General features: G+C 41.5%; 1 protein-coding gene across 2 annotated transcripts in view; it reads left to right on the forward strand.

Moving 5' to 3' along the window:
• Nucleotides 1–26,762, forward strand: part of LOC135204098 (integrator complex subunit 8-like) — a 101,489-nt gene extending 74,727 nt beyond the window's left edge. For both annotated transcript variants that reach the window (XM_064234103.1, XM_064234102.1), the window contains 10 exons: nt 46–156; nt 902–1,055; nt 1,512–1,608; nt 1,748–1,917; nt 8,082–8,165; nt 10,086–10,257; nt 18,938–19,019; nt 19,463–19,678; nt 19,855–20,037; nt 26,498–26,762. In XM_064234103.1, the coding sequence (XP_064090173.1) occupies nt 46–156; nt 902–1,055; nt 1,512–1,608; nt 1,748–1,917; nt 8,082–8,165; nt 10,086–10,257; nt 18,938–19,019; nt 19,463–19,678; nt 19,855–20,037; nt 26,498–26,614 (1,386 nt within the window). In that variant the 3' untranslated portion in view covers nt 26,615–26,762. The remainder of the gene's footprint in view (nt 1–45; nt 157–901; nt 1,056–1,511; nt 1,609–1,747; nt 1,918–8,081; nt 8,166–10,085; nt 10,258–18,937; nt 19,020–19,462; nt 19,679–19,854; nt 20,038–26,497) is intronic.
• Nucleotides 26,763–27,956: the final 1,194 nt, after the last annotated feature.

A 27,956-nucleotide genomic window follows, 5' to 3' on the forward strand; every position in this document is an offset into this window, starting at 1 on the left:
GTTCCTGTGGTGATTTAGTCACGGTTTTTATATTTTTTCTTTCAGTGGGATGTACCAATTCCCATCAATAACACACTGATGAAACTACCACCGTGCCCTCAAAGAGATTTGGTTTATGTTTATATTGCAAAAGCTGTGGAACTTCTACAAGCCAAGGTCAGTGATTTCTCCTTTTATGACAGTAGGAAAAAGGGGCCTTAAAGTTTTATAATTTAACAGTTTAACTGCTAGGCAGGGTAGTTTTACTTAAAATATCATTTGTAGAGATTTTTTACTAATAGTATATTATGTAAATTTCAAAGACTGTTATGAGAAAAGGTTTAGCATTCCCATAATTTAAGGTAGCAAGAGGTAAATTAGTAATGAGTGATAGTTTTTTTGGTGGAATATTTTATATGTGGTAAGAATGCATATGATATTTCATTGCTGTTTTTTGTGTGATATTGAAACTACCAAGCACTTTCAGCCCAATTACTTTTACCTCACTATGAGATAGTTGAACTCTGTATTTGAGTCAGACTGAACCTACTATTGTTATTATTATGAGAACCAGGTTACTAAGTGACTGACTTTTCAAGATTCTGACATGAAAGATTTATTCTTAAATAAGCAAGAAATCTTGGGCCAAGATAGCATAAAAAGTTGAACTGTCACATGGTATGAGATCAAAGTAAACAGAAGCCCTTGCATGAGATGCAAGGAATGGAGGTGGTATAAGGAGCTTTTCCATGATCCTTGTAACTAGAGAATAGAATTCCACATCAATTTAAGTTGGTTTTTCATTTTTATATTCAAGTTGAACTGAGTTGCCTAGATTCATCTTAATTTTACTTTATGCAGAGGTGCGAGGGTGAAGAGCCAGTGATTTATAGTAGAGCATTCGTCTTCCTTTATTTTACAGAGCTTTGGCAGTGCTCTAGAGTTACTAGAGGAAGCCAGCAAACATGGAAGTCAGCTACAAGGGAGGGAAATGCCAAGGTTATGCAAAATGCTTATGTGGATGGTTCTCATGACTAAAATTCAGCATTGCCTGCATCAGTTACCTTGCGTCGAAAGTAAGCTAATTTTGTTTTTTTGTGTTGTATTACATAAAAAGATCTTATGCATGATGGAAAATAATTTTATATGTATTTTGTAATGTATGAGTAAAAAAACACAAATTTCTTATATATAAACCTGTCAATCATATGCTCACACATGAGGTTCCATGTTTTGCAAGGACTTGGAGGTGCGATAGTCCCTCTCTACAATTTTCCTCAAGTAGTTTGTGTGACTTTTACACCTATCTACATTTGTTCATGACATTTATTAGGAAAAGTTGATAATAAAACTACTTATGAAAAGTTTGCAGTTTGATTGCAGACACTGTGTGTGTAGTACTTTAAAGTTGTGAGTTGCTGGAGCTCATTTTTATTTTAATCTCTATAGATTATGAATGGCTGCATTGGAGTTCTTTGCTTGAAGGTCAGAAATATTGTTTGTTAATCTTGAGTTTGTCTCTTTATTTTCAGGTTCTGTAATGGAAGAGCTTACCAATGAAGCAAGGCAGTGTTTAAGTGCCCATAATAATCGGGATGGTATTGTACCCTGGACAAGTATTACCAAATGGTAAATCCTGTAATTTCAATATTTAGTAATAAAAAAAAAAGTTTGCTATACGTTGACTACAGCTTTACTGAATCCTGTAGCTAAAAATGGATGAAAGTAGGTCAGTATTAAAGTTTAAAGTTCTGGATTATTTTTAAAGGTGTGTGATGTTATTGCTGAATGCTGGAGAATGGAATACTTTGTTGAGTGGAACATCACTACCCAGTCATCTTCCTCTCCTGTCCTTAGTTAAGCCATTAGCAACCACTGCTTATGCTTTGAGAGAAAAACATACCAACAAAAGTGTGTGGTTTGCACTTTGGGATGTGGGTAAGTTGGAGACGAAATGTATGACCTAGCTACATAAATTAAGCTGAAGATGAGTTCATGGGAAGAATTATTAGAGAAGTCTTAGCTTCACAGTTCTTTGTAGAACATATATCAGTATTTTGACAATTTAATGTATGACACTTACCTGGCAGGTATATATATATAGCTATATTCTCTGTTCCACCTGGCAGAAATTTCAAATCTCGCGGCAAACGCTAGTAACCTATTAGTAGTTCAGGATACCACCACCCCGTTACCGTGGCGCTAGCGCCAGGAACCGTTCCCACTTGAACCAGATTTTTTCTGCCAGCCGAACCGGCAACATTGTTGGTGGTTCCCTGCTAGGATTTTCTTCTCGTTGCTGACTTTTCATGGATTTTTTGGTATCGTACTTGGAAACGTTAGCTTGGCATTCGCTTTGGATTGTTCTTGGAAGATGTCTGACACTGGTAGTATGTTTAGAGTTTGTGTGAAAGAGGGGTGTAAGGTAAGGTTGCTGAAGGCTTCGGTCGACCCTCATACCATTTGCAAGAAGTGTAGAGAGAATGTGTGTACTTGGGAGAGTAGGTGTGTTGAGTGTGAGAATTTGTCAGAGAAGGAGTGGAAGATATTTATGAAATATGTTGAAAGGCTTGAGAAAGATCGTGTAAGGAGATCTGTTTCTCGTAGTGAGAGGTCGAATACTTCTAGTAAAAGGAGTGAATGTGTTTCCTCTCCAGCTCCTTCTAACGTAGAGTTGGTAGTTCCTTCTCCCCAGGTATCTCCTGCGCCCGCTGCTGTATCGGAGGGCACGAACGATACACAGATTGTTAAGGTTTTCGCTGCCCTTGCGTCCATGGGAGACCAAATACAGCGCCTTACGGATAAAGTGAGTGCTTTTGATGTCAGTGAAAGTGTATTGGAGGGGGCGTCTGATCGTCTCTCTCGTGCTCCTAGACCTAGACCTCTGTCAAGCTCCCAGACCCAAGGGAGAAGGCATGTCGACAGTCGAAGGGAGGCGAGAGAGGTTTTACCACGGTCAGGCGTCCCTTCGGACAGTCCTGTTGTAAGATCCCAGGCTGTTGCAGTTCGCCACAGAAAAGGCATAACTGGGAAGTGTGCGTCCTCTGATGGTTCGACATCAGAGCACGAACATCGGTACTCGGTAGTGTCTCGCCCCCTCAAGAGGACGTTAAGGACATCGACTACTCATGATCGACGTGCTCAAGATCGTGAAGCTTGGAGCAGCCCGGAGGTTTTGTCTTCCTTGGACGAGGACGTGGTTCCGACGAAGAGGAAGAAAATTGTGCGATCGAAAGAAGTCTCGGTACGGCCCGTACGTTCCTGGATTTCGTCAAGAGACTCCCCCCAGTCCTCTTGCTTTTCCTCTCCTCTTCTCTCTCCTTCGGGTAGAGTCCAAGATCGTTCTCCTTTGCGTCCTAGTCCTTCTCGTCTTCCTCCTCCCCCTACGGCTGTTTCGTCAGGAAGATATACGAAGGATTTCTTAAGAGAAATGCAGTTGAAGCTTGCAGTTCTCGTCGATTCATGGGACGCTCCTTTGCAAGGACCTGCAAGGTGTAAGGACGATTTCCTTCCCATTAAGTCTTCCAAGAAGACGGACGACAAGTGTTTGCGTGTCGAGGATTTAGGACGCATGGGCGCTACGAAGACGGGCGATCGCGTAGTGTTCCAGGACGCAGGAAGAAGAAGATTGTTTCGGAAGAAACAGGACGCAAACGTCAGGACGCGGAACCGCTGGTGGACGCAGGACGCAGGCGGCAGGAAGCAGACGTGTCTACGATGGACGCAGGACGCAAGCGGCAGCACATCGATTCTTCTACGGTTGTAGAACACAGACGGCAGGACGCAGAGACTTCGTTGGTGACAGGACGCAGGCGGCAGGACGTTAATCCATCAGCAAAGCGTCACAACGATAGTGATCTGCAAGACATTTCTTCAGCAGAAGAAGAAGTGGATTTTGTTGAAGAGAAGAATGTCGAACCGTCTTCGGATTATAAGATCCTTACTTCACGTCTGCTGTCTATTTTGAAGGGGAATTTCAGCCTACGGCTCTGTATCTCCCCTGTCTCAGTTTGTTCCGGACTAAGACTCCTAAGAAGTCCTCTTTTTCTAAGATGACTCTGTCGATTTCGGCCAAGAAGGGCGTTACAACAAACGAGTGAAATAACTGGCTGAAGGACAAGAAAGAAGCGGGGAAATCCTCTTTCGCTTTTCCCCCAGCCAAGTTAGCATTTAAGTCTGGGGTATGGTATGCTACTGGAGAAAGTCTTGGCCTGGGAGTACCTGTCTCCTCCCATGGGGATTTCTCCAGTATAGTGGACAGTTCGCGCAGACAGGCGTTGCATTCTGCAAGGTCTGGTGGACTTCGTCCGAGTTTGAACATCTTTTTAAGGAAATTTTTAGGACTTTCGAAGTCTTCAATTTTCTAGATTGGTCATTGGAGCGTTGGCAAATTCCTTAGAAGATGAAAGGAACAGGATATGGAAGTGGCTAAGAGCATTATGTCCTGCATGGACAAGGCTCTCAGAGATGGAGCAAATGAGCTGGCTTCATTGTTCGCAGCAGGAGTTTTGAAAAGAGGTCGCTTTTGTGCTCATTTCGCTTCTAAAGGTGTTTCCAAACGCACAGAAATCAGAATTGATGTTTCTCACCCCAACCCTTTCTAACCAGCTTGTTTCCGTCAGAGAGTTATTAAGGATATAGCTCTGGCGCTTTCGCAGAAGGCCACTCAAGATTTGCTCTCTCATCGGTAAGGAAGTTTTTTACCATCCAAGTTGGTGAAGAAAACTCCAAAAGAATTTAGCCTCAAAACAAGGCCTTCTCAACACCCCTTTCGAGGCAGAACGTTTGCACGACCCGCCTTTAGAGGCAAGAGAGTACCAACGAAAAGAGGAGCCAAAACTACCTCTAAACAATGAGAACTCAGTCCTCCAGACAGCAGTAGGAGCCAGACTTCAAGAATTTTGGGAAGTTTGGCAGAAACATGAAGGCAAGATCCCTTGGGCCGGTCAAACGTAGCTCGGAAGGGTACAAAATTCCCTTCTTAAAGAAACCTCCTCTCGCAACATCTCCGAGAGCCCTGGGGGCAAATTACGATTTAGTGAAGAAAAAGGCTCTGTGGGAGCAAGTCTCTTCCATTCTAGAGAAAGCCATAGAACCTGTTTCTGAATCCCACGAATCTCCTGGGATTTTACAACCGGCTATTCCTGGTTGCTCTCCGGTTCCAGATCAGGAAGCAGTGGCGGTCGACGCCTTCCTGATGGACTGGACAAACCTAGATGTTTACGCTTTTCCGCCATTCAAAGTACTGGGGAAAGTTATGAAGAAATTCAGGGAGAGCCAAGAACGAGGATGACCTTAATAGCTCCGTTTTGGCCGGCCCAAAGTTGGTTCACAGAGGTACTGGAATGGACAATAGATACACCAAGAACTCTTCCTCTAAGAGTAGATTTACTCAGACAACCCCACTTCGACAGATTTCCACAAGAAATACCCGCCCTCCCTGGGTCTGACTGCGTTTCAGACTATCGAAAGTCTTGTCAGAGCGAGGGGATATTCTAGGAGAGGTGGCCAGTGCAGTGGGGCTAGGGCCAGAAGAACCTCCACAATCGCAGTATATCAGTCGAAGTGGGAAAAATTTCCGGAAGTGGTGTAGGAAGAGGAAAGTGTCTTCATCCAGTACCTCTGTGACCCAAATCGCAGACTTCCTTCTATACTTAAGGAAGGATTTAGGATTGTCAGTGTCTACAATCAAAGACTATAAGAGTATGTTGACCTCAGTGTTTAGACCACAGAGATATTGATATCTCTAATAATTTGGACCTTAGAGATCTGATTAGGTCCCATTTGGTACTAAGAAACAGCCACAATGCAGGCCTCCTGCTTGGAACCTCGATGTTGTCTTGAGGCATCTAACCTCGAGAAAATGCGAAAGCCCACTTCGAGGAAATCCTCTCTGAGAGATGTGTCTAAGAAGACTATCTTTTTAGTCGCTCTGGCAACGGCTAAAAAGACTAGTGAGCTTCAGGCCATTTCAAAGAAAGTGTGATGGAGACATGGTAATGCAGTGTGTTCATTCCAGGAAGGTTTTTTTGGCCAAGAATGAGAACCCTGCAAATCCTTGGCCAAGATCCTTTGATGTCTTGGGTTTTATCTGAGTTAGTGGGAAATGAGCAAGAAAGAGTCCTCTGCCCAGTGAGAGCATTAAGATTCTACATTGAAAGAACAAGAGAGATCAGAGGGAATTCTGATGCTCTTTGGTGCTCAGTCAAAGACCCCAGTAGATCCATGACAAAGAACGCTCTAGCTTTCTTTATGAGAGAGTTAATTAGAGAAGCTCACATGTTGTGTCAAGAACAGACCTTTGGTATCTTGAAGTGAAGGCTCATGAAGTCAGGGCAGTTGCGACTTCATTGGCGTTTAAAAAGAATTTAGCCCTCAAGGAAATTATTGAATCGACCTTTTGGAGAACGAATTCAATATTTGCGTCTCATTATCTGAGGGATATTCAGACAACCTTTGATAATTGTCAGACGCTAGGTCCATACGTGTCCTCGGGTACAGTATTGGGCAAAGGAGTTACCACCCCATAACCTTCTTTTAAGCTAGTATTTTATCAGGTGATGGTGTTGTGTTTATTGGTAGTCTGAGAAAAGTGTGTTTACTTTTTTCAGTCTGGTTTGGTTTATATTGGTATGGTGTGTGTGTGTAGTTCAGGTACTGATCTATTACTAAGCTTGAATGCCGTGGCATAAGAGGGCTGTAGGGTTCTGTCAACACATTGGTCACGCCCAGTTGTCAGTTCCAGTCTTAGCTTCTTCAACATACAGGACACTTCCTTGTTGAGAGCTCCTAAGGTTTAAGCAGACTGAGAGGCAGGACCTATGAAGTCAGCTACCTTAGCAGGTAAGGAACCTAGAGTTTTAATAATATTTTAATAATGTTTTATACTCTAATAATGTTGCTGTCTTTGACCCACCTCCAAATGTGTCAATCAGCTATATATATACCTGCCAGGTAAGTGTCATACATTAAAATGAAGTTTTTATGTTAAAACAAAGTTTAATGTATACTTACCTGGCAGGTATATATAATTTAATGCCCACCCTCCTCCCCTCAGGAGACAGGGTCAGAGAAAAATCTGGTTCAAGTGGGAACGGTTCCTGGCGCTAGCGCCACGGTAACGGGGTGGTGGTATCCTGAACTACTAATAGGTTACTAGCGTTTGCCGCGAGATTTGAAATTTCTGCCAGGTGGAACAGAGAATATAGCTATATATATACCTGCCAGGTAAGTATACATTAAACTTTGTTTTAACATAAAAACTTCATGTTTATATTTATTCTGATGCCTATGATAAAAGGACTGTATAATAAAAAAAAACTAGAGAAATTAGTAGAAGTAATATATTAATATTTTATATATAGCTAGTTATGGCATTTGGCTATTTAAATATAAATATTGCATAAAAATAGATTATATAGTTTTGTATTGTATTTATGAGTTATTTCCTCACTGCCACCTACAAAAATTGAAACATATGATACTTACTTGGGCAGCACAAAACATAGTTTGTTATTGTAAATTACGATAATTACCATTAGTATTGATTAATGGTAACTTTTCCCCACCTACACTAGACAGTAGCACCAAAGCTTCAATTCTCTGCCCTCAGTTGTCTTGAAACTATGGTCCAAGTGATATAAGTGCTTCATGCTTCAGTTCATGGTTTGTGCTCCAATATGAGAAGCCTGCAATTTCCAAACAAAACCTATTAAACTTCAACTTGCCACTCCTTTATAGTTTTGTAATTGGTATCATTGAAACATCACAGACACACTGATTGATGAAATAGAAAGTTTGAAATTTTTAAATGTAGCTCAGGTGATTCAATTCCTTTTGATTTGCTTGAAGAACTTCACAAGGGCTTTGTACCCTATCAGTTCCATCCCCGTTGAACAGTTATTAACGGAAAAGTAGGCATTTAATTTTTAAAACTGAAAGGCAGTGAAAAATTAATAGGTATCAGAATTGTTTTTTAGGGTGCTAAAAGTGATGTATATGATGTTCTTTATACATGTTATGAATATTATAGCCATTTATCAGTAGAATAAGGTAATCTTCCTAAACTAGACAGCCCTCTTAATGGTGATTGTTGTTGACAGTGGTTGAGATATTGAGCACGAGTTTACAGCACAAACGTTCCAGTTGTGGGCAGACTACTGCAGTGGAGCGACAACATGATTCGGGTAAAGTTGTAGTCTTCATGTGCTAAGTATATTATGAAGACTTAAAAATTAAAAAGGAAATTTTTTGGGTTAACATGCTAGTATTATGAAAAATTTATTTTTGGGCATTTAAAGATAGGAATATTGGACGTCTTACCATTAAAATACACCTCTAGTAGAGTTGAGGTCAAGTTAAAATTCAGTCACAGGTATAGCTTTTGATAATTTTTGAGAATTTTAGTTTTTCAGAAAAGCAAAATTATAGTGAAATGATAGCCATATGAGTCATAGTTATGCTGACATCAATATTGAGTCATGTTGATGCATATATCAGTAAGGTCGTGATTGGTATGGTGTTTGCGTCCCACCACGGTGGTCGCCGGTTCGATTCTCGGCCATTCCATCGAGGAGTGAGAGATGTGTATTTTTGGTAATAGAAGTTCACTCTCGACGTGGTTCGGAAGTCACGTAAAGCCGTTGGTCCCGTTGCTGAATAACCACTGGTTCCATGCAACGTAAAAACACCATACAAACAAACAAACAAACAAACAATCAATGAGGTAAAAGCAAAAACTAAAAACCCTTTTACCCTTCCCCCCCCTTCCTCATTGCTCATATGTGAGAGGAGGATTGAGAGTGCTTTCGCTTCTATGGTGTCCTGGGAACTCAGGGCCCAGCTCGTTTCTCAATGGCAGAGTTAAAAAAACTCATCAGTGGAGAAAATGAATCATTGACCCCTTCAGAAAAACTCTTAACCATTGTTCAGCATGGAGTAGTATTGTGAAAAGACATGGTTCTGGTACACAGAGCTTTGTGAATTTTCGTTTTCTTGGAGACATAAAATGACAAATATGTCCCACCATCAAAAAATGGGACCAAAGTGACCAAAAACCAGATGAGAGCAGCACCATTACATTTTTTTAAAGGAGAGAGTAATGTATGCAGATACTTTGCATGTGGCCTGACAGTAATAACTATATTAGGACCACCTTGTATGAGCTTAAGGTGCTTGGCTCATCTGTAGCTTGTACCTCATGATTAAGGCTGATCTAACAGAATTTGTGAAATATCTCTAGGTTAGTGCTATGAGCCAGACATTTTATACTGGTATGCATATACAGTGTCAATGATGTTTTACCTTTTTGTATCCTTGTCTCAGTGGCAGTTTGCAGGTGCCACTACACAAAATGTTGTAGTAACTTGCTTTTTTGGTACTTAAAATACAGATTTTACGTCCTTTGACCAAATATTAAGCATTTATGGCTTTGTGTAATGTTAATAGAGAAAATTTTAAAAAGTACTCTGAAAATAATTTGGCAGAGAGCAATAACTCCTCAACAAGAGTACTTTACATGAATTCTAGATGACTAGGTTTTGAAATTCATTGCCTTTTGAAACTCACTGCCATATTCTTCAGATTGACCAAGGCTGCAGTAGTTGAAAGAGATGATAAAAAAAAGTTGATCAGAGTAGACTTACTAACAGTATGTTATGTATATGAAACTTTCATTTGGTTTGCACTGTACATTTTGAGATTTAATTTATCTGATTGCTACAGTATCTTGCAGTTTAAAGGATGATATTTATAAGATGTTTAGAAATACATAGTTTTTGTATGTAGAACATAGCTGTTTCAGTTCTCATTCTTATTGCACTTATATTCTGATTTTCAGGTTGTGTATGTTGAGATTTTAAGATTGTGCTTTGTTTTTAAGATTGTGTTGTATCCAGCACTTTTTTAAGTTAAGAATTTTAGTCTCACAGAATATTAAATTGTAACTATAGTTATGATGATAGTTACTGACTTTAATCGTAGTCAAAATATTTGGTGTGTGCAAATATGATAATCACTGGCAATAATTTTCATAAACTTATGAGAATTATTTTGCAGGCAACAATAGTGAAAATTGGAACAAGTATTAATTGTTATTTCCTCAACAGGTATCATGAACAGAAGCTCATTTTTAGATTTCCTTGGGAATTTGGTCGAGCCAAGTTGTCTCTCCATCCTCATATCTTTGCTTGGACATGTCCTGAATATCCTTAATGAAGAACCAGTACATGAAATACATATTGATCATTTGCCCATGTGGCCACCACCTGCTTATTCAATGTAAGTTTCTACAAAACCTTCAAAAGCAAATTACTTAATCTCATAAGAAAGAACCAAAGTGACTGACAGTTTGTTATCCAGTATATCTTGAGATGTAGTATATCAGACAAACATAAAAAGACTTGCAAGTCAAAGTACAGAGGCATTGGGGACTAATAATCTTTTTGAGCAGTCACTCCAAATAAAAACATATGATTCATTAATTTTACAATGTAAAGGTTGTGAATCAGTTGGCTTGCGTTATAATAATACCACTTTACTAATCTGATTCTATAACTGTTAACTTTAGGTGTAACAAGTTGTAAAAAAAATATTTCTGGGCTCAGCTCGTGTCGCTGCGCGAAATATCCTTTAATCTATTATTTCTAGGGTAAAATGTACTAACACATACAGAGAATAAATAAAATAAAGAAAAAAGGTCAGTATAACTGACTCGCTCACCCTCCAGGAGGGTGTCGGTATGAACACTAGGCGAGTGAGACCACTACCACGAGCCAAATGCCAATAGAAATCTCCCACTACAAAATCCCTCCAAGAGGGGAGCCGACCCACAGAGTGAGCAGCTCGTACTACTACTACTCCATCCCATGCTGCCGACTGCTGCGCCTCTGGTGACATCCTTTCAAGTTAGCACCCACGAGACGGTTGTGATATTTTTCCTCTCTGTGTGTGCCCTTTCATTGGATTTTCTATTATGGAGCGTGCAGCTATCGCAGCAGCTAAGTTAAGTACTCAGTATTTACGGTTAGTTGGTTTTTTCCGGCCCTGAGACAGTATTTGCCGTTTTTTAGGTATAAATACGATCTCGGGGTCGGAAGCATGGCAGCATGGTTCTGCCTCGTTTTGGGTTCGTTCTTGGTCTCCCATACCTAGAACATCCCCTTATTTATCTTCGCTCTTTATGATTATCCGCTTTACTTAGGGTACGGTCTACTCAGGTTTGTCATGCATGCATGTATTTACCTTACGTAGGCTTCTTCCATCCAGACCCTAGTCCAGGTTCTTAGTATCGACCTCTGACTAGCTTTGAGTGGTAGACTTGCCCTTCGGGTTAGTCGTACACTCCTGGATTTTTCTCCTGCTATATTGTTTTCTTTCTTTCATTTATTTATTTATATAACTGTGTATTTTATTATTGTTAGGTTAGTTAGGCGTCTGGCTTAGCCTAGGACCTGGCTCTTTGAGCCCATACTACCGCTCATCAGTTCGGTTGCTTCCCCTATAGCATCTCTCTGATCAGTTGGTTCGGCCCAAGTGGGCTTATTTGCCTCCGCTTTTTCAGGATTGCAGTATTGCTTACCCGATAGCAATTTCCCTCTGATCAGTGGGTGTCCTCGAGGCTTAGTTGTCGTGTTTGGTCTTGCCGCCTCGTGGTCACTTCGTGATCACGGGCCAGCCAGACGCCTGTCCAGTCATTCTTCCCCCCCCTCCCGCTCTTCCATAGAGTCGGGCGGGGGCGGGTCGGTCTGCCAATGCCTCGTCTCATACCCCGAGCCTGCCTCCCCCTCTCCCCTCAGGCGGAGGGGTTAGGGAGTCGGGACAGACCCAGACTGGTCTCGACCTCTCGGCTTCTCGGTCCGCCGGTTGGTGCGGAGTGGGGGGGTACTGGCCTGACCCACCCTCCGCGCTACCTTGTCGCTCCAAGGGCTAGCTTGAGCCTGTATGTCTTCTCGCTCTTTCCCATCTTACTAGGGCTCCTTCCTGATCGGAGTCCTGGTATCCAGCGGAAAGTTGTTAGTCCACCCAGTAGGGTGGACCGGAGCATACAGTGGGTCTCTACTAACCTTACCGTTTTGCTGAGTTACTACACTCCGCTACGCAATGGACTTAGTCCGGTTTGCTTGTGTGTTAGTTTAAGTTATCTTTTAAGTTTATCTTAAGAACATTAAACCAATCCCCCTCCCATTACATCATCTTACCGGATCTCTCCGGGATTATAGCCTATTCAGGGCGATGCAGGGATGGGGTTATGCCCAAATTTTTTTCCGAGCTCCGGCATGCATCGGAGCTCTTCTGTCCTTTAGACGTAAGTGATGTTTTTTAAGATACTCATGTCTCCCCACTTACAGGCCACCAACTGTGAGCTCCGGGATGTTCCGCCACACTTCAGGACCCTTGTGGACACGAAGTTGCCGGTCCCATGCTCCATGCGCGACTCGCTCGGGACATCCAGGTCTGGTACCATGAGACTGTACCATATGTTACGATCTGGTGAGCCAGCTTTTGGAAGGGTAAGTTTTACATCTCCAGTAGCTGCTCCGCTTCCTTTTTAGCGCTTAAGTTTTCATCATATTAACTTAAGGCAATTATTTTAAGTTATACTTTAAGTTTAGTTTTAAGTGATTCTTAAATCTAAACTACGCCCTCTCTTCCAGGCTCCGGCGTAAGAGATACCGCACTGGCTACCCTGCGGGCCTGGGTCGGCGGTTTTGGGAAAAACGCCGCCAAGGGACAGCCCTACATCCTAGAGAAGCGGTTGGCATTACTAATCTTCCCCGGAGGCAAGGCGACAGGATACGTCGACCCGGTAGGAAGCGGATCCGACTATCGCCTTCATCCAACAACAGCTGGCCACCTCATTAACTGATCAGGACCAGGATATCTCTACGGATGTCGCGACCCTAGATATTAATGTTGAACCTATGGTAGGTATAGACGACCTGTTGGTCGAGGTAGGTACGGTGGACACCCCAAGGGTCACCCTTGGGCGTAACTGTTTCTTCTACTCCTGCAACCTCTCCATCCTTCCAAGGCTTTACGGGTGACGAAATATATTCTCCTCCTGGCGCTTCGGTTAGACCTAAGGTCAAGTCTAAGGTGATGACTTTGACTAAGACGTCGTCGTCGTCTAAGAAGACGACTTCGGCTTCATCCTCCTCCCGTAAGTCTCCGGCTGGGAATCCCGGAGCATCCAGGTCTAAAGCTTCTAGCTCCGGCTCTAAGTCCTCGAGGAGTAAATCTCCAGAGAGAGATCTCGCACTCCGGCAGATATCACCCAGCTCCGCTACCTTTTGGTTCCCGATTCAGAGCCTCTCCTCCACCTCCGCAGCAGCTCCGGCTTTGGACTCCAATGCTGGCCTGTTGCAACAGGTGGTGACCTGTTTGGGTCCTTAAAGAGTAGCATGGAGCAAATGATCTCTCGTCTGTCGGACAGGATTACTTCCCAGGACTCCATTATAGCCGGGCTGAGAGAAGCTCCTCTAGCCTCTCCTCCACTGTCCAACACGAGTGGATCCCAACTTCCTCCGTATGACTCACTACCTCAGTTCTCTATGAACAATCCGTGGAGAGTAGCGTCATACGCCCCCAGTTCCAGGCGGTCTCATCTATACGGAATTTGGGACTCGAAGAATAGAGGAACTTTCGAGTTCTTCCCGGAAGACCTCCAGCCTCCGTTTCATAGGCTACGCAAGGCTTACGCCGTCGGCTATGGTGCGGGACGAGATAAGGGTACCTAAGGATACAGTCCTCTACTCACGAGACCAGGCTTAGAGAGAATTGGCTCAGGTGTTTAGAGGACATGGATTGTTCTAACACCAAGATACAACCATTTAAGAGTCCCTTTACCATTTTTACAATGGATGAGAGTACCCCGCTCCCGTTCCTAACCAAGATCGCGAGGTCGACCATCCCAGCGGACCCAGAAGGGGGAACCTATACCGCAGTTGAAGGAAGCGGATCCCACTTCTCCGTTGCTCCCCTCAGTTGGAGAATTGTGGGAAGACTTGCCGAATACATTCTCAGCTGGCAAACTCTCAAAACCGGAACTGTGCTATGGAGCAGTTTGGTGAAAAGCTACCCAGGCTCCCAGATAGCCTTATTCAGGCTGAGTTTGATGCAAAATTGCGTCTAGCCAGATCCATCAATTCTATGGCTATGTCTGAGGTAGCTACCATGGCTTATGGATCAGAACCGATTTTTTAAGCTCATGACCAAAGCCCTGACTCAAACGGTATAGTCAGATATGTTTGAGTTTGCCACTGCTCGGACGAATTGTAGGAAGCATGCCTACAAGAGGCAACCATTCGGCATGAACCGAATAGGTTGCTCTCGTCTAGCATCTGGGGAGCAGATCTCTTCCCAGAAGCTATGGTTAAGGAGGTCCAGTCAGAGGCTACCAGGTTAAACCAGAGCCTTAAGGATCGTTGGGGCCTTTCGGCCTAAGAGGAGGCCAAGACCTGACTCCTAAAGGTAAGGACAAAAGAAAACCCAGGCGTTTCCAACCTTACCAGAAGAAGCAACTACGCTTTCCTCAACAAGTTCCAACAGTACCGTTAGTGCAGACAGCCCAACCCTCCACTTCTAAAGGTCAATCACAGCCAATTTATGTGATATCCCCTCAGCCTCAGCCCTCCACCTCTTACGCCATCTCTCCAGTTACAATCAAGCCTTCGAGAGTCAAGCTTCTCAGAAGTATGACACCGCTCGGGTAAGGGAGGTAGAGGTAAGCGTTCCTTTCGTGGGAGAGGATCGGGAGGCCCCTTTAACAGGGGAAAGCACTTCAGAGGAGGCCGAGGCGGTTACCAGAACCAATGAAGAACTTCAGGTAGGAGGGAGGCTGTTTCACTTTCGCCACCGGTGGAACTTCAGCCAATGGGCTCAGAGCATAGTGTCAAAAGGTCTGGGTTGGAGCTGGTTGACGAACCCACCTCCATCCAGACCTTTCCGTCAACTTCCTTCCAAGGAATTGACAGAGTACGCAGACGATCTCCTTCAAAAAGGAGCTATAGCGAGAGTCAAGAGATTAAAATTTCAAGGTCGCTTGTTCAGCGTGCCAAAGAAAGAAAGGCTCACAAAAAAGAAGGGTAATCTAGACTTGTCCCGCTCAAACTTAAAAAAACAAAAAAAAAAAGCCGGGCCATCCGCTGCGACAAGTTCAAGATGCTCACGATCTACACGGTGCGGACCCTACTTCCCCGTGGGGCCGTCACCACCTCTATCGATCTTACAGACGCTTACTATCATCTCCCTATTGCAAGACACTTCCGTCCGTATCTGGGTTTCAAGATAGGAGACCAGACATTCTCCTTCAAGGTAGTTCCATTCGGACTCAACGTGGCACCCAGAGTGTTCACGAAGCTAGCGGAAGTGGTAGTGCAACAAACTCAGATCGCAAGGGATCATGGTAGTAGCGTATCTCGACGATTGGTTGATCTGGGCCCCAACAGTCGAGGAATGCAACAGATCTACTCTGAAAGTGATTCAGTTCCTGGAATATCTAGGCTTCAAAATAAACAGGACCAAATCAAGACTCACTCCAGAGTCAACTTCAGTGGGCTGGGCATTCAATGGAATCTAGCATCCCACACTCTGTCGATTCATCAACCAAAAGGAAAGAAATAGCAAAGTCAGTCAAGCAATTTCTAAGTCACAAAACTAGCGTCAAGGAGAGCTCAGGAAAGGATCCTGGGTTCTCTCCAGTTTGCATCAGTGACAAACGTCTTAATGAAAGCCAAACTGAAAGACCTAACCAGAATCTGGCGCTCGCGAGCAAACGTCAGGTCCAGGGGAACAAAATATCCTCAGTGCCTCTGATTCTAAAGAATCGACTTCGGCCATGGGCGAGAGTCAAGAATTTATCAATGTCAGTACCCCTTCAGTTCCCTCCACCAGGGTCACCATCCACACAGACGCGTCCTTAAGCGGCTCGGGGAGGGTATTCCAGGTCAAAAAAGGTTCAAGGGACTTGGTCACCTCAGTTCCTTTGTCAGTTCCATATAACGTACTGGAGGCAATGGCAGTGTTCTTGACTCTAAAAGGTTACGCCCACCCAAGTACTCCCACATAAAGCTAGTCCTGGACAGCGCAGTGGTAGTACATTGTATAAACAGAGGAGGCTCCAAGTCACGTCATCTAAATCACGTCATGATAGCCATCTTCTCCCTGGCAGACAAGTTCAGTTGGCATCTTTCCTCCACTCACATAGCTGGAGTAAGAAAGAAACGTCATAGCAGACGCCCTATCCCGATCAGTACCCTAGAGTCGGAATGGTCACTGGACAACAGTTCGTTCCAATGGATCCTTCAAAGAGTCCCAGGGCTACAGGTGGACCTCTTCGCATCACAAGCGAACCACAAACTACCGTGTTATGTAGCCCCCAACTGGACCCTCTGGCCTATGCCACGGACGCCCTGGCTCTAGACTGGAACAACTGGGAGAAGATTTACGTCTTCCCTCCAGTGAATCTCCTCATGAAAGTATTGAACAAAACTCAGGACATTCAAGGGTCAAGTGGCTCTAGTAGCCCCAGACTGGCCGAAGAGCAACTGGTATCCTCTAATTTGGGAGCTGGGCCTTCGTCCTCTTCAGATCCCCAGTCCCAAGCTCTCCCAGTCAGTGCAAATGAAGACTGTGTTCGCTTCCTCAGGGATTCTCAAAACCCTAACTTTATGGATTTCATGAAGTTTGCGGCAAAAAGAGATGCGAATATTGACCCTCAGAATATTCTATTCTTGGAATCCGATAAAAGGGATTCGACTTTGAGGCAGTATGATGCTGCTGTCAAAAAGTTAGCAACCTTCCTGAGAGATTCGGATATTAGAATCATGACAATTAATTCAGCATATCCTTTTCAGATCCTTATTTGCAAAAAGGTTTAGCAGCTAGCACGATTACGACAAACAAGTCAGCTTTGAAAAAGATATTTCAATTTGGATTTAACATAGACTTGACGGATTCCTACTTCTCGTCTATCCCTAAGGCATGTGCTAGGCTTAGGCCTTCTGTAAGGCCTACGTCAGTTTCATGGTTCTTAAACGATGTCCTAAAAAGATGGCTTCCGAAACCGATAATGACACATGTCGTTTATAATGCTCTTAAGAAAAACCCTATTCTTATTAAGCTTAGCGTCAGGAGCAAGAATTTCAGAACTGTCGGCTCTATCCAGAGCCCGGATCATATTCAGTTCCTTCCCACAGGAGAAGTCCTACTTTCTCCGGAACGTAGCTTTTAGCAAAGAATGAAAATCCTTTGATGAGGTGGGAACCTTGGAAGGTACTACCCCTTCCACAAGATGTATCTCTTTGCCCAGTTACAACCTTACGAGCCTTTCTGTCTAGGACCTCCTCATCTTCGTCGGGTCCCCTCTTTAGGAGGGAAAAAGGTGGAACTTTATCCATTAAAGGCATCAGGACACATCCTGTACTTTCTATTAAGCAAGCCAATCCTGACTCTTTCCCGAAAGCACATGATGTCAGGGCAGTAGCCACCTCAATTAATTATTTCCAACATATGAACTTCGATGAGTTGAAAAAGTATACTGGGATGGAAATCGCCGACAGTGTTCAAACGTCACTACCTTAAGTCCTTGGAAGCTCTGAAATTCCCAGCAGTAGCAGCGGGTAACATAGTTTCCCCTGACTCTAGCTAGTTTGTAGTAGAAGATTCAGTCCTCCTTTCTACCTGCCTCACCCAAAGTTCGTCTATTCCTACCTGGTTCATTGCATTCACCTTGTGTCTTAGCTGCTTTTTTGTGATAGTGTAGTGGGTGCCCCTTATTGTCTGGTTAGGGACACTCACAAATGATATAAACATTGATCTCATGGATGTTTCCCCTTATTTTTATGCTAGGGGATACATCATATTATAATGATTACTGGGTTTGTATATTAAGTCATATACATTCCTTTATATATTATTATTGTTGATTGTTTTTATAATTGCTATTATACTTTTGATACATGCTGTTACACAGATAACATTGATACATGTAAAGTAATTTTACCTGTACATATGTAATTACCTTATGTTAACAAACATTATTAGATTTAAGGGTAATTTAAGCATATTTCTATATTTTATACCCCTGTGTATATGTATCTTTTAGCAATTATAGTCTATTCATATATATTTTATCTTTTATTTGAGACCTATTCTGATTATTTTATTTTTATTCTCATTTTATTACTTTTGTTTACAATCTTGTGCTATTTCTCTGGTACGATTTCGCGCAGCGACACGAGCTGAGCCCAGAAAAGGGATTTTGACGTAAGGAAAAAATCTATTTTCTGGGCGATTGGCTCGTGTCGCCAGCGAAATCCCACCCTACCCATCCCTTCGCCCAAGATGTCTGCTAAACTTCAGGATGGCCACCAGAGGCGCAGCAGTCGGCAGCATGGGATGGAGTGTAGTAGTACGAGCTGCTCACTCTGGGGTGGTCGGCTCCCCTCTTGGAGGGATTTTGTAGTGGGAGATTTCTATTGGCATTTGGCTCGTGGTAGTGGTCTCACTCGCCTAGTGTTCATACCGACACCCTCCTGGAGGGTGAGCGAGTCAGTTATACTGACCTTTTTCTTTATTTTATTTATTCTCTGGTATGTGTTAGTACATTTACCCTAGAAATAATAGATTAAAGGATATTTCGCTGGCGACACGAGCCAATCGCCCAGAAATAGATTTTTCCTTACGTCAAAATCCCTTTTGTGTCATTACCAAAAATATGTTAAATCAGTTTGAGAAAGGGTTCGTCACTGTTGAGAATTACTTTGTGATATTCAGTTTCAGAAAGTTTTTTATCCTTGGAAAATTTAAATTAGTCTTAGAATTCAACAAATATAAAAATTATGAAGTAGATAATATATGTGTAGCATTGCATAAAGAGGGGAAGTTTGTTAAATATGAACTGACAATATTCATTTAGTGTAAATGTGATTTCTCTAATTAGTAACAATTTGATTTTCAGTTCAGCCTCAAAGGATTGTGTAAAGGACACTTTGACTTGGCTCATTAATCATGCACTAAAGCTCTATCCTACTGGAACATATGTAAGTTTTAATAATTGTTTTCATGATTTACTTTGACATTTTTCACGTTCTGAAGCATTATTTATGCCTTGCAATTTGTTTTATACTAGTTTGCTAAAGGTATACCATAGTTATTATGAGAGCACTGCTTCATTCATCTTATGTAAGCTTGCTATAGCTCATTAGAATTTCAGGTTATTTAAACTTCAGGAATGTTGATGGACTGTTGAACTTTTGAACATTTGGGACATGAATAGGAATACAGTGCTGTATGTGATTAATGAGTATATGACAATGTATAATACATAGTAGTATTATGATGATTACAAGTTTGATAGTTAAACATATTGAAATAGTTTTTGTTGACCTTTCAAACTTTAAAGTGACATTGGAATACATGTGTTATTGTCACGTGTCTCATTTTGGTAGCAATGTTATTCTTTTTCTTTCTTTATGCTTTACAGACAAATCCTTCTTTATGCACCTCATGGCATCTGTCAGCAGCAGATCTTGCATATATAAATGACCAGTATCATAATGCTTTAGCCAGCTATTTAACTGCTGTGTTTGTTGCCACTGATTATTTACGCAACGATAATGGTGTTGATTCGTCAGTATTGACAGAAAGAATTATTAGAAGAATGATTCGATGCTGCATGAACTTGAATTGCTATACGCAGGTAAGAGTAAATGTACTGTATTGGAGTATTTTACATTGAAGCCTTTTAAAGTCTTAAAACTGCTTTTATCTAGGTAAACACATATTTGATTAGGGTAATGATGGACTTGAGAGTAATGTATGGCAAGTACATTTCATTACTCATCTTTGTGATTTTTTTTTTCTAAATTTCAACAGGCTGCCATACTTTGTCAATTTTTGGATAAGATAGACTACAGCACTGCTTTAAGATGTCTCCAGGAAAGGAATTCTGTTGATGCAATGGATGCATATTATTGCTGCCTTTGGGATGTCACACTTATAGAATTTATCATCAATATGCATCAAAAGAGAGGAGAAATACAAAGAAGAGATAAAGCGGTAAGTATTATCATATAGGGTATAGTATAAGTATTTAGGATATGTATGGGAGTCTTGAACTTTGTTTTCATGTTGATGACATAAGAAGTCTTTGTATCATCATCTTTTCATCTTCTTTATCTGGCAGCTTGTATTAGATACACTTTAATCTGAATGAAGAAATGAAAAAGGCATGTTAGTTTGAATTTTAACCCATTTTTTGTGAATGCTAATCTCTTAAGCTCTGTGCTTTATTTCACTTGTCTTTATAAATTTGCTGTAAAAGAATGTTTTCCTTTCAATGACAAAATCTGGAGTTTCCAGGTAATTATGGTCCAGCTTTTCCTCAAATAGTGCCAATTTTGCCATTGTAGGGGTAGAATATCTGAAGTCAAAATGAACATTCTTTGGTAATGTGAGATGCAGGTATGAGCAAAAGGTCAGGTCTGGCTGCAACTAATTTATTATTTTGAACTCTTACAAAATGATAGGCCTATGTGGGAAGCGATGTAGTCCCTCTCACTTGGTAGGTAGAAAGAGGGAGTAACAACAAAGCATTTGTGTTTCTTTATGAACATAAAGTAACAAATATACAAATAAGCAATTCAAATGGATATATATATGATCTACATTGATGACAAGCATAACATGACAGTGATGATGGTGCCTGAAATGAATACTACATAAAATGTGATCTTGAGGATTTGTGTTTCCTGCTCTCTTTGTATTTGCTGTGTGGTTTGGGTACTTGAGACAAACAATGATTTTTCTCAGGTAGCCTGCCTGGTGGCTCGTGTGTAACTACAGTAATCCCCCCCTCAAGCTGGGGCCGGCCCAGCCCTGTTGACTGATCTGTGTTGTGTAGGTTTGTTTCAGATGGTTTGTGGAAACCCAGGTCATTCTCCCATCCACTGACACCTGGTTGCCATTGGTTGCCGCTGTAGAACTTTGTGTGGGCAAGTATATGCGGCGGAGAGGGTTTTTTGTATGCGTCAACCTGGATGAACACATATTTTGCATTTTTTTAGGTCTTTGGGGATGAACACTTTTCTGTTTGCTTAGTACGTTGTTCTGGCTGGCAATAGTTTTTCTATTGCTTTTCTTGTGTCTGATATTGTCATTGGTGCCTTTCCATTGGGAAAGATGTCTGGTGGCAACATCATTGCTTGGCCGTACAACACTTCTGCTGGAGATGCGTTGAATGCTTCGTGTGGTGTTGTTCTGAGCCCCGGTAGCACCCACGGGAGCTCTTTTCTCCAACTTCCCCCATGGCATCTGGCTGTTAGTGAGCTTTTTAATGACCTGTGCATCCTCTCTATAATTACATTTGCTTCTGGGTCATAGGCCCTTGTGTGCGTTATTTTGTTCCCAGGTTGTTGGCCAGGGCGCACCATAGTACAGAGGTGAAGTTCATGCCTCTGTCGCTAGTGATGATTTCCGGAACACCAAGTTTGTTGACCCAGTCCTTGAGGGCCTTGACACGTCTTTTTGCGGTCTGTTGTCAAATTGGCATTGCCTCTGGCCATCTCATGTTCCTATCTTATTAACGTGATTAGATATTTGTACCCCTCTGAGGGTGGTAGGGGCCCACAATGTTGACATGAATGTGGGCAAGTCTGCTGGCTTTCATCTCTTACTCTTGTATCCCACTTTCTGTGTCTTGTTACTTTTGGAGAGTGACATGGCATGCATTGTCTTGCCCACATTTTCACATCCTTCCTCATGCCCCATACTGTTCTATTACTATTCGGGCGGTGGAACATCCTGATGGGTGGGATAGGCTGTTGGTTAGGTTTGAATGCTCTCTTTCTTAGTCCCTCAGGCAAGTAAGGGTGTGGGTGGCCAGTACTCGTCTCACAGGTGATTGTCGCTGTCCCTCTGTTGATTGACAGGTCTCTCCATTTAAGGGCGGAATTCGTCCTCCACAGCCACTGCAGTCCTTTGTCCTTTTGTGTGTCTGCTATTTAGGGATAAGGAATCCAGAGTTGTTGGTGCTGGCGCAATATCTGGATAAGGTGTCCGCTACTTTATTTGATGATCCCCTCAGGTACTTGATGGTGCAGGAGTATCGGCTATCAATGACAGATGATGTTATTGACGCGTGAACCAAGAGTATGCTGTCTTTGCAAAGGCATGCACCAGGGGTAGGTGGTCCGTCTGGACCACAAGCTGTCGTCCCTCGAGCATGTAGTGGAAGTGTCAGACTGATTTGTAGACTGAGGAGTTCCCTTTTGAACATTGAGTATGTGTCTCATTCGTTTTTCCATTTTAATATTTTTATATTCCTTTTAAGCATTGATATATGGGGGTTGCTGTCTGTGCCAGTTTTGGTATGAACCTGTGGTAATAGTTTTTGAGCCTTGAGAATTCTTGTACTGATTTTATTTTTGTGTGGTTTGGGAAGTCTTTGATTGCTCGCACTTACTCTGGCATTAACTTTATGCCATCTGTGTTACTTGGTGTCCCAAGAATTTGACCTATTTTCTGTCCCAACTCGCACTTGTTTTTTCACACTAGTATTAGACTTTTCTTTTAATCTTTTAAACACTTCTTTTATGCGTTTGAGATGTTCTTTTAAGTTTGGGCAGAATATTGATATGTATGTCATCCAAGTAAACGACACAAAATGGAAAATACCCATATATTTTGTCCACTAGTCTGGAACGTTGCACCTGAGTTATGGAGGCTGAAGCAGTTATAGCTGAATGTGTATGTGCCAGAAGGTGTTATTATTGCTGTTTGTTCTACGTCTTCTTCTGCTAATGGCACTTGAAAGTATTCTTTCAGTAGATCCATTTCATTGAATATTCTTGCCCCATTCATGATGTTTGTTTTATCTGTTATGTTTGGTAATGGGTATCTGTCTGGTTTTGTAGCTACATTCAACCTTCTGTAGTTGATGCAGGGCTGCCACGATCCATCTGATTTTGGGACCATATGTAATGGTGATGCCCATGGACTCAATGCTTTCTGTCGTATTCTGGCTTATTCCATTTCTTTGAATATTTGTTCGGCGTAGGTGTGTTCCTCGAGAGCCAGACGTCTGAACTGCGAGTGTATTGGGGACTCTGTTTGTTTGTACTGTTTGATCTTGTGTTTTGAATATTTTCTGGATGTTTTAGATTGCCCTTGAATATGCCTTCATATTCGTTCAGCAATTGTTTCATTTCTGTTGGTTGGATGTCTATGGCGATGGGGCATATGTTGTTCATTGTCTCTTTGCTTGTTGTACATTTATTTCACTTCTTGGCGGATGGTGTCTTGTATCTTTACTACTAGCTCCTTGTTTGTGACGTCGACTAGTAGGTTATTTGCTTTTAGAAAGTTTGCTCCTAATATCGCTATCATCATGTCTGTTGTGATGAAGGACCTGTCGTAGTCCTGTCTGTTGAATGTTACTTTCATCTCTCGAGTTCCATACATTGTTAGCGGATCTCTGCTGGCTGTTAAGACTTGTAGATTGTGGGAGAAGCGGGTTTTATCTGCTCTGCTGCTCTTGCTGGGACGAAGAACTACATGCTCTGGTGTTGACCAAAAATTCCATGTCTGACCTCTCGTTCTTGATTTAAGAGCATATCTCCATTTGCCTTTCTTATTTTGTTGAAAGACAGCGGTGGGCAGGCACGATTTCTCTTATGAGGCAACCTGTCTGCCCCCCACTGACATTAGTATTGTTGGTGTTAAACGCAAAAAGCTATCCAGCTGAATGTTACTCACTCGCTGTTCATAGTAGACTGCTGCAGGTCCAATCATTCACGGCCGACATTCCTTGTGATGACGTCATAGCATGCCACGTGTATGTACCACGTGATATACATATACAAAATTATTTTTTTAGCTGCATATCTTACGTTATATGCAGAAACACTAACAGTTGGGTCGCAGGTTTTTTGAAAACAGGCAGCCTTTGTCACATTTTCTTGCTTTTCCCCCAAATCTCTAATGGAAGAAACAGATTCCTACAGGTGGTTCTTGCTTTTTCTGCATCTGCTATCCTCTGCTCTCTTAACACTGGAATCGTTTTTTGTAGAAGGGGGCCGGCTGGCTCGCTTTCATCACTGTCTTCGTTGCTTCCGGATGATTGTCCAGCAAGACTTGCTGCTGGCTGCGATGGATCTGCTGCTCTGTGAGCTGTGTGGACTTCTTCTATTAGTACTAGTAGGAATTAGTCGATCGGCATTGTGGAGGTTTTGGGCATTGGTGCTACTGTCTGGCGGGGTAGTTTTGTGAGGAGTCCTTCTATCACTATGTCCAGGGTTGACTTGTTCTCTTATTTTGGTTGGCAGGGTGATGAGGCATCACATTTGTTTGTAGATATGCATCGGTCGCCGTTGCCTATTTGGGCTCCTACGTGATTTAGAAACTTCTTGGCTCTCTGGGCTGGTGGCATGCTGAAGGTTGACTTCAGTTGATCTTTCAGTATGTATGTTGTATGTCACTGGAGTGTCTAATTCTTCAAGCCATGCACCTATTTGTTTGAAGACGTCGTCTAGTAGAAATTCGAGAACGGCATTTGATTTTTGTCTGTGAGGTGATCTTTGTATGGAAGACTGTCTCTGCTTTGAAAAACCAAGCTTCTGGATGGTGGGGTGTGAAGAGTGAGAGTCGTACGATGGCTGCTGTGAAGCTCTCAGGGATGCTGTGTGGATCGCTTGTGTTGATGTGGCTGGTCATCTCTCTGGGGTCACCAGCGTGGGATACAGTTACGAGCCAAAGGTTTGGTCTGGTTATGACTACATAATTTATTAGTTTGAACTCTTACAATATAACAGGTCTATGTCGGCTGCAATGTGTAGTCCCTCTCTCTTGACAGGTAGAAGGATTGAGTAAAAACAAGGCATTTGTGGTAAGAAAAAAATATACAAGTGAGAAATAAGCAATTTGAATGGATATACATATGGTTGAATGCACAGCATTCTGATCTGTACATTGATAACAAACAGACATTACAGTGATAATGGTGCCTGAAATGAATACATAAAATGTGATCTTGTGGATTCATGTTCCTTCTTTCTTTGTATTTGTCTTGTGGTTTGGGTACACAATAATTTTCCTCAGAGCATGCGCGATGGCTTGCATGTAGCTACAGTGAAACTTCAGTAAGATTAGGTTATTGCAAAGAGGGCTTACATTAAAGTGAATAGTTTACAATTGGAAAATAGGAAAATAGTACCTAAAAATAGTAGATCTATCACATTCTGCATAAAACTTTGATAGCTGCATGATGAAAAATGTTTGCATTATCAAAGCATGTATATTTTTGTCGTTGTGATACATGTTTTTGTTATGTTTATAATTTCTGTATAAAATGGATTAAAATTAAATGTTGAAATTGTTTCAAACAATGGAAAAATTCAAAAGGATGCTGTTCATTGGAAGGCAATTTGTGTTATGTGAGGTTGCTCTGAGATTTGTATGATTAAGTCAGAGATGGCGTCATCCATAGCAATACTTTCAAACCCTCATCACTCTCAAGTTGTACATTAGTGTCATGATTTAGAAAAGCAAGGTTACTGAGTCTGTTTTGTAGATTCATATGACTTGCCTGATGAATTTGTTCTTAAATGTGAATTGAAAATAGGAACAGGGTAGAAAGAATTGTACAGATACGTAAGAAGGGACGAGAGAGAAAGAAAAAAAAGGGAGAAAGCAGTGTTGCTTTGGTTGAAGGGGTGCTGCAAAGAGCTCTTAATATCATGTGTGTATAGTGTATGGGGGCCACTCAGTCATTTCTAGACTTCATAAGACTGGTATGAAAAATTTGTTCTTCAGTACGCTGGGCAGACAAAGCTAAAGAAATAGGAAAGCATAGAAAATTTTTTCAAGTTAAAAAGGCAGAGAACAGTGGACCTTTGAGTTAAAAGAACTGTTAGTAAAGAGCAGCTTTCTGTGTGCTTAGAAAGTACAGTACATATATAGTCACTTAGAGACTAAGAGACTATTCATTAATTCTAGCCTTTTGTGTACTTTTTGTTTAGAGCTAATGTTATGGATAAAAAAGGGAAAGAGCAGGAATTCATTTCTGAACATTTGACTTACAGGAAATTAAGAATTATGCCAAGGTTAAAGGCCTTTCTGAAAATGTCAGTATTTCCCTCTGTTAGCAGTCACAAATGCTTTGACAGCTCCTAACAGTAATGAAGTAAATATGGCAAAGTGCAATAAGAGTAGATAAAAATATTTTAGCTGTGGAAGCAGCAACAACAGGGGATAATGGAAAAGTTTGAGTATTCATAAATTTTGTGCCTGAATGCAGGGTGTTTACTTGCCTCAGTCCTATTCAGTATAGATTTAATTTTTACATCTAGTTGCTTATTTAAGGGTCATCCTATTCAGAGTATATTTTTCATTACTGATACGTAGCTAGGGCGTATATTATTACAGAAAAGCATTCTTTATTAATTTGATTTGAAATTTATCCCATATTTTAAGCACACCATTTTACACTGTTTAAAATGTATACCATTTTCTTTGCTTGCAGTTGAAAGTGATGAGTCTCCTTGAAGTAAATTCCAACAACAATGATGAAATCCAAAGAGAAGCAGCAAAAGTACGAAAACACAGATTTCTTCGCTCCCTCGCTAAGCAGTACTTGTAACACATCTAGATTTGATTTTTGATTGTAGTATGTTACATTTTGTATGTTTTTAAATAAACATCATAGATGTGTTTCAATGAGTATTTTGATATTGTTTCCATTATAATGAATGTCAAAGTACCAAATTAAAGATGACATGATTGTTGATGATCATTGTATTTCTTCATTCCTAAAAATGTTAGCTATTATCACAACTGTAAGTTAGTGACATTTATGACAGTAGAGGGGAGGGGAAAAAAGTTAATCAGTGTTGTGAAAGTGTGATGCTACAATTTTTTTTTACACTAGGTGGAGAAATTTAAGATGTAAAAACATCTCTGAATGGTATTTAGAAGTAAATTTAACTATTCTTGTTTATTAACAGCAAAAATTGTACAAAAACTCATTATATTACTAAAATGAGAGAATAGTTATATCCCTACCTGTAGGATTCCCTGTGGTGGGTGGAAGGGGGTGATAGTGTCATTAATGCACCTCAAGCAGTGCATTTTATTTATAAAAAAAGGGGTTACAGTGGTTTTTAGCCCGCAGCCCCTCTCAATTTTTAGCATTCGACTTTGCAGCCATTCCTGCTGCCTTTCTTTCAAAATCTGTCCTCTCGGATATTACCTATTATTGCAGAAGCGCCTCAGTGGTGTGGTTGGTATGGTGTTTGCTTCCCACCTCGGTGGTCGCGGGTTCGATTCTCGGCCAGTCCATTGAGGAATGAGAGACGTGTGTTTCTGGTGATAGAAGTTCACTCTCGACGTGGTTCGGAAGTCACGTAAAGCCGTTGGTTGTGTTGCTGAATGACCGCTGGTTCCATGCAACGTAAAAACACCATACAAACAAACCTATTATTGCAATTTTTTTTTCTGGTTTCATCTTTAAATCTTTCTACTTCATTTTATTTATTTAGGATGAATCTTACTTAGTGTTAAAGATAGCTTATATCCCCGTGCCAATAAGTGAGGAGATATGAGCTATTTTTAATAGTAGGTAAGTATTTAAATAAATTTTATGAAAATATTGATTTGTAGGACGTCATTATCTTGCATCCCTACCACTCCAATTTTTTTTTGCTGTCTTAAGTGCTGAATGGTTGAAAGCGCTTTATTGTTGGTTTTAGAGTCTGAATTTCATGCCTTATCAATCTGGAGACACTGTTGTCATTACTCTCCCATAAGCCATGTCTCTTGGCTGTTTAAGTGTGCTGGATAAACAGGAAAAGAAGTATCAGGTAGAGTATGAAAAGTTGTTTTTTCAGCACATATCTTTGCTAAATCCCTTCAATTAACATTTAAAATGTATGAATTTAATTTGTAAAGGAAGAGTTCAGAATACTAACACTGTTACATGGACA

This window comes from Macrobrachium nipponense, chromosome 44, assembly GCF_015104395.2.
Source record: "Macrobrachium nipponense isolate FS-2020 chromosome 44, ASM1510439v2, whole genome shotgun sequence".
In the NCBI taxonomy this organism is placed as follows: Eukaryota; Metazoa; Arthropoda; class Malacostraca; order Decapoda; family Palaemonidae; genus Macrobrachium; species Macrobrachium nipponense.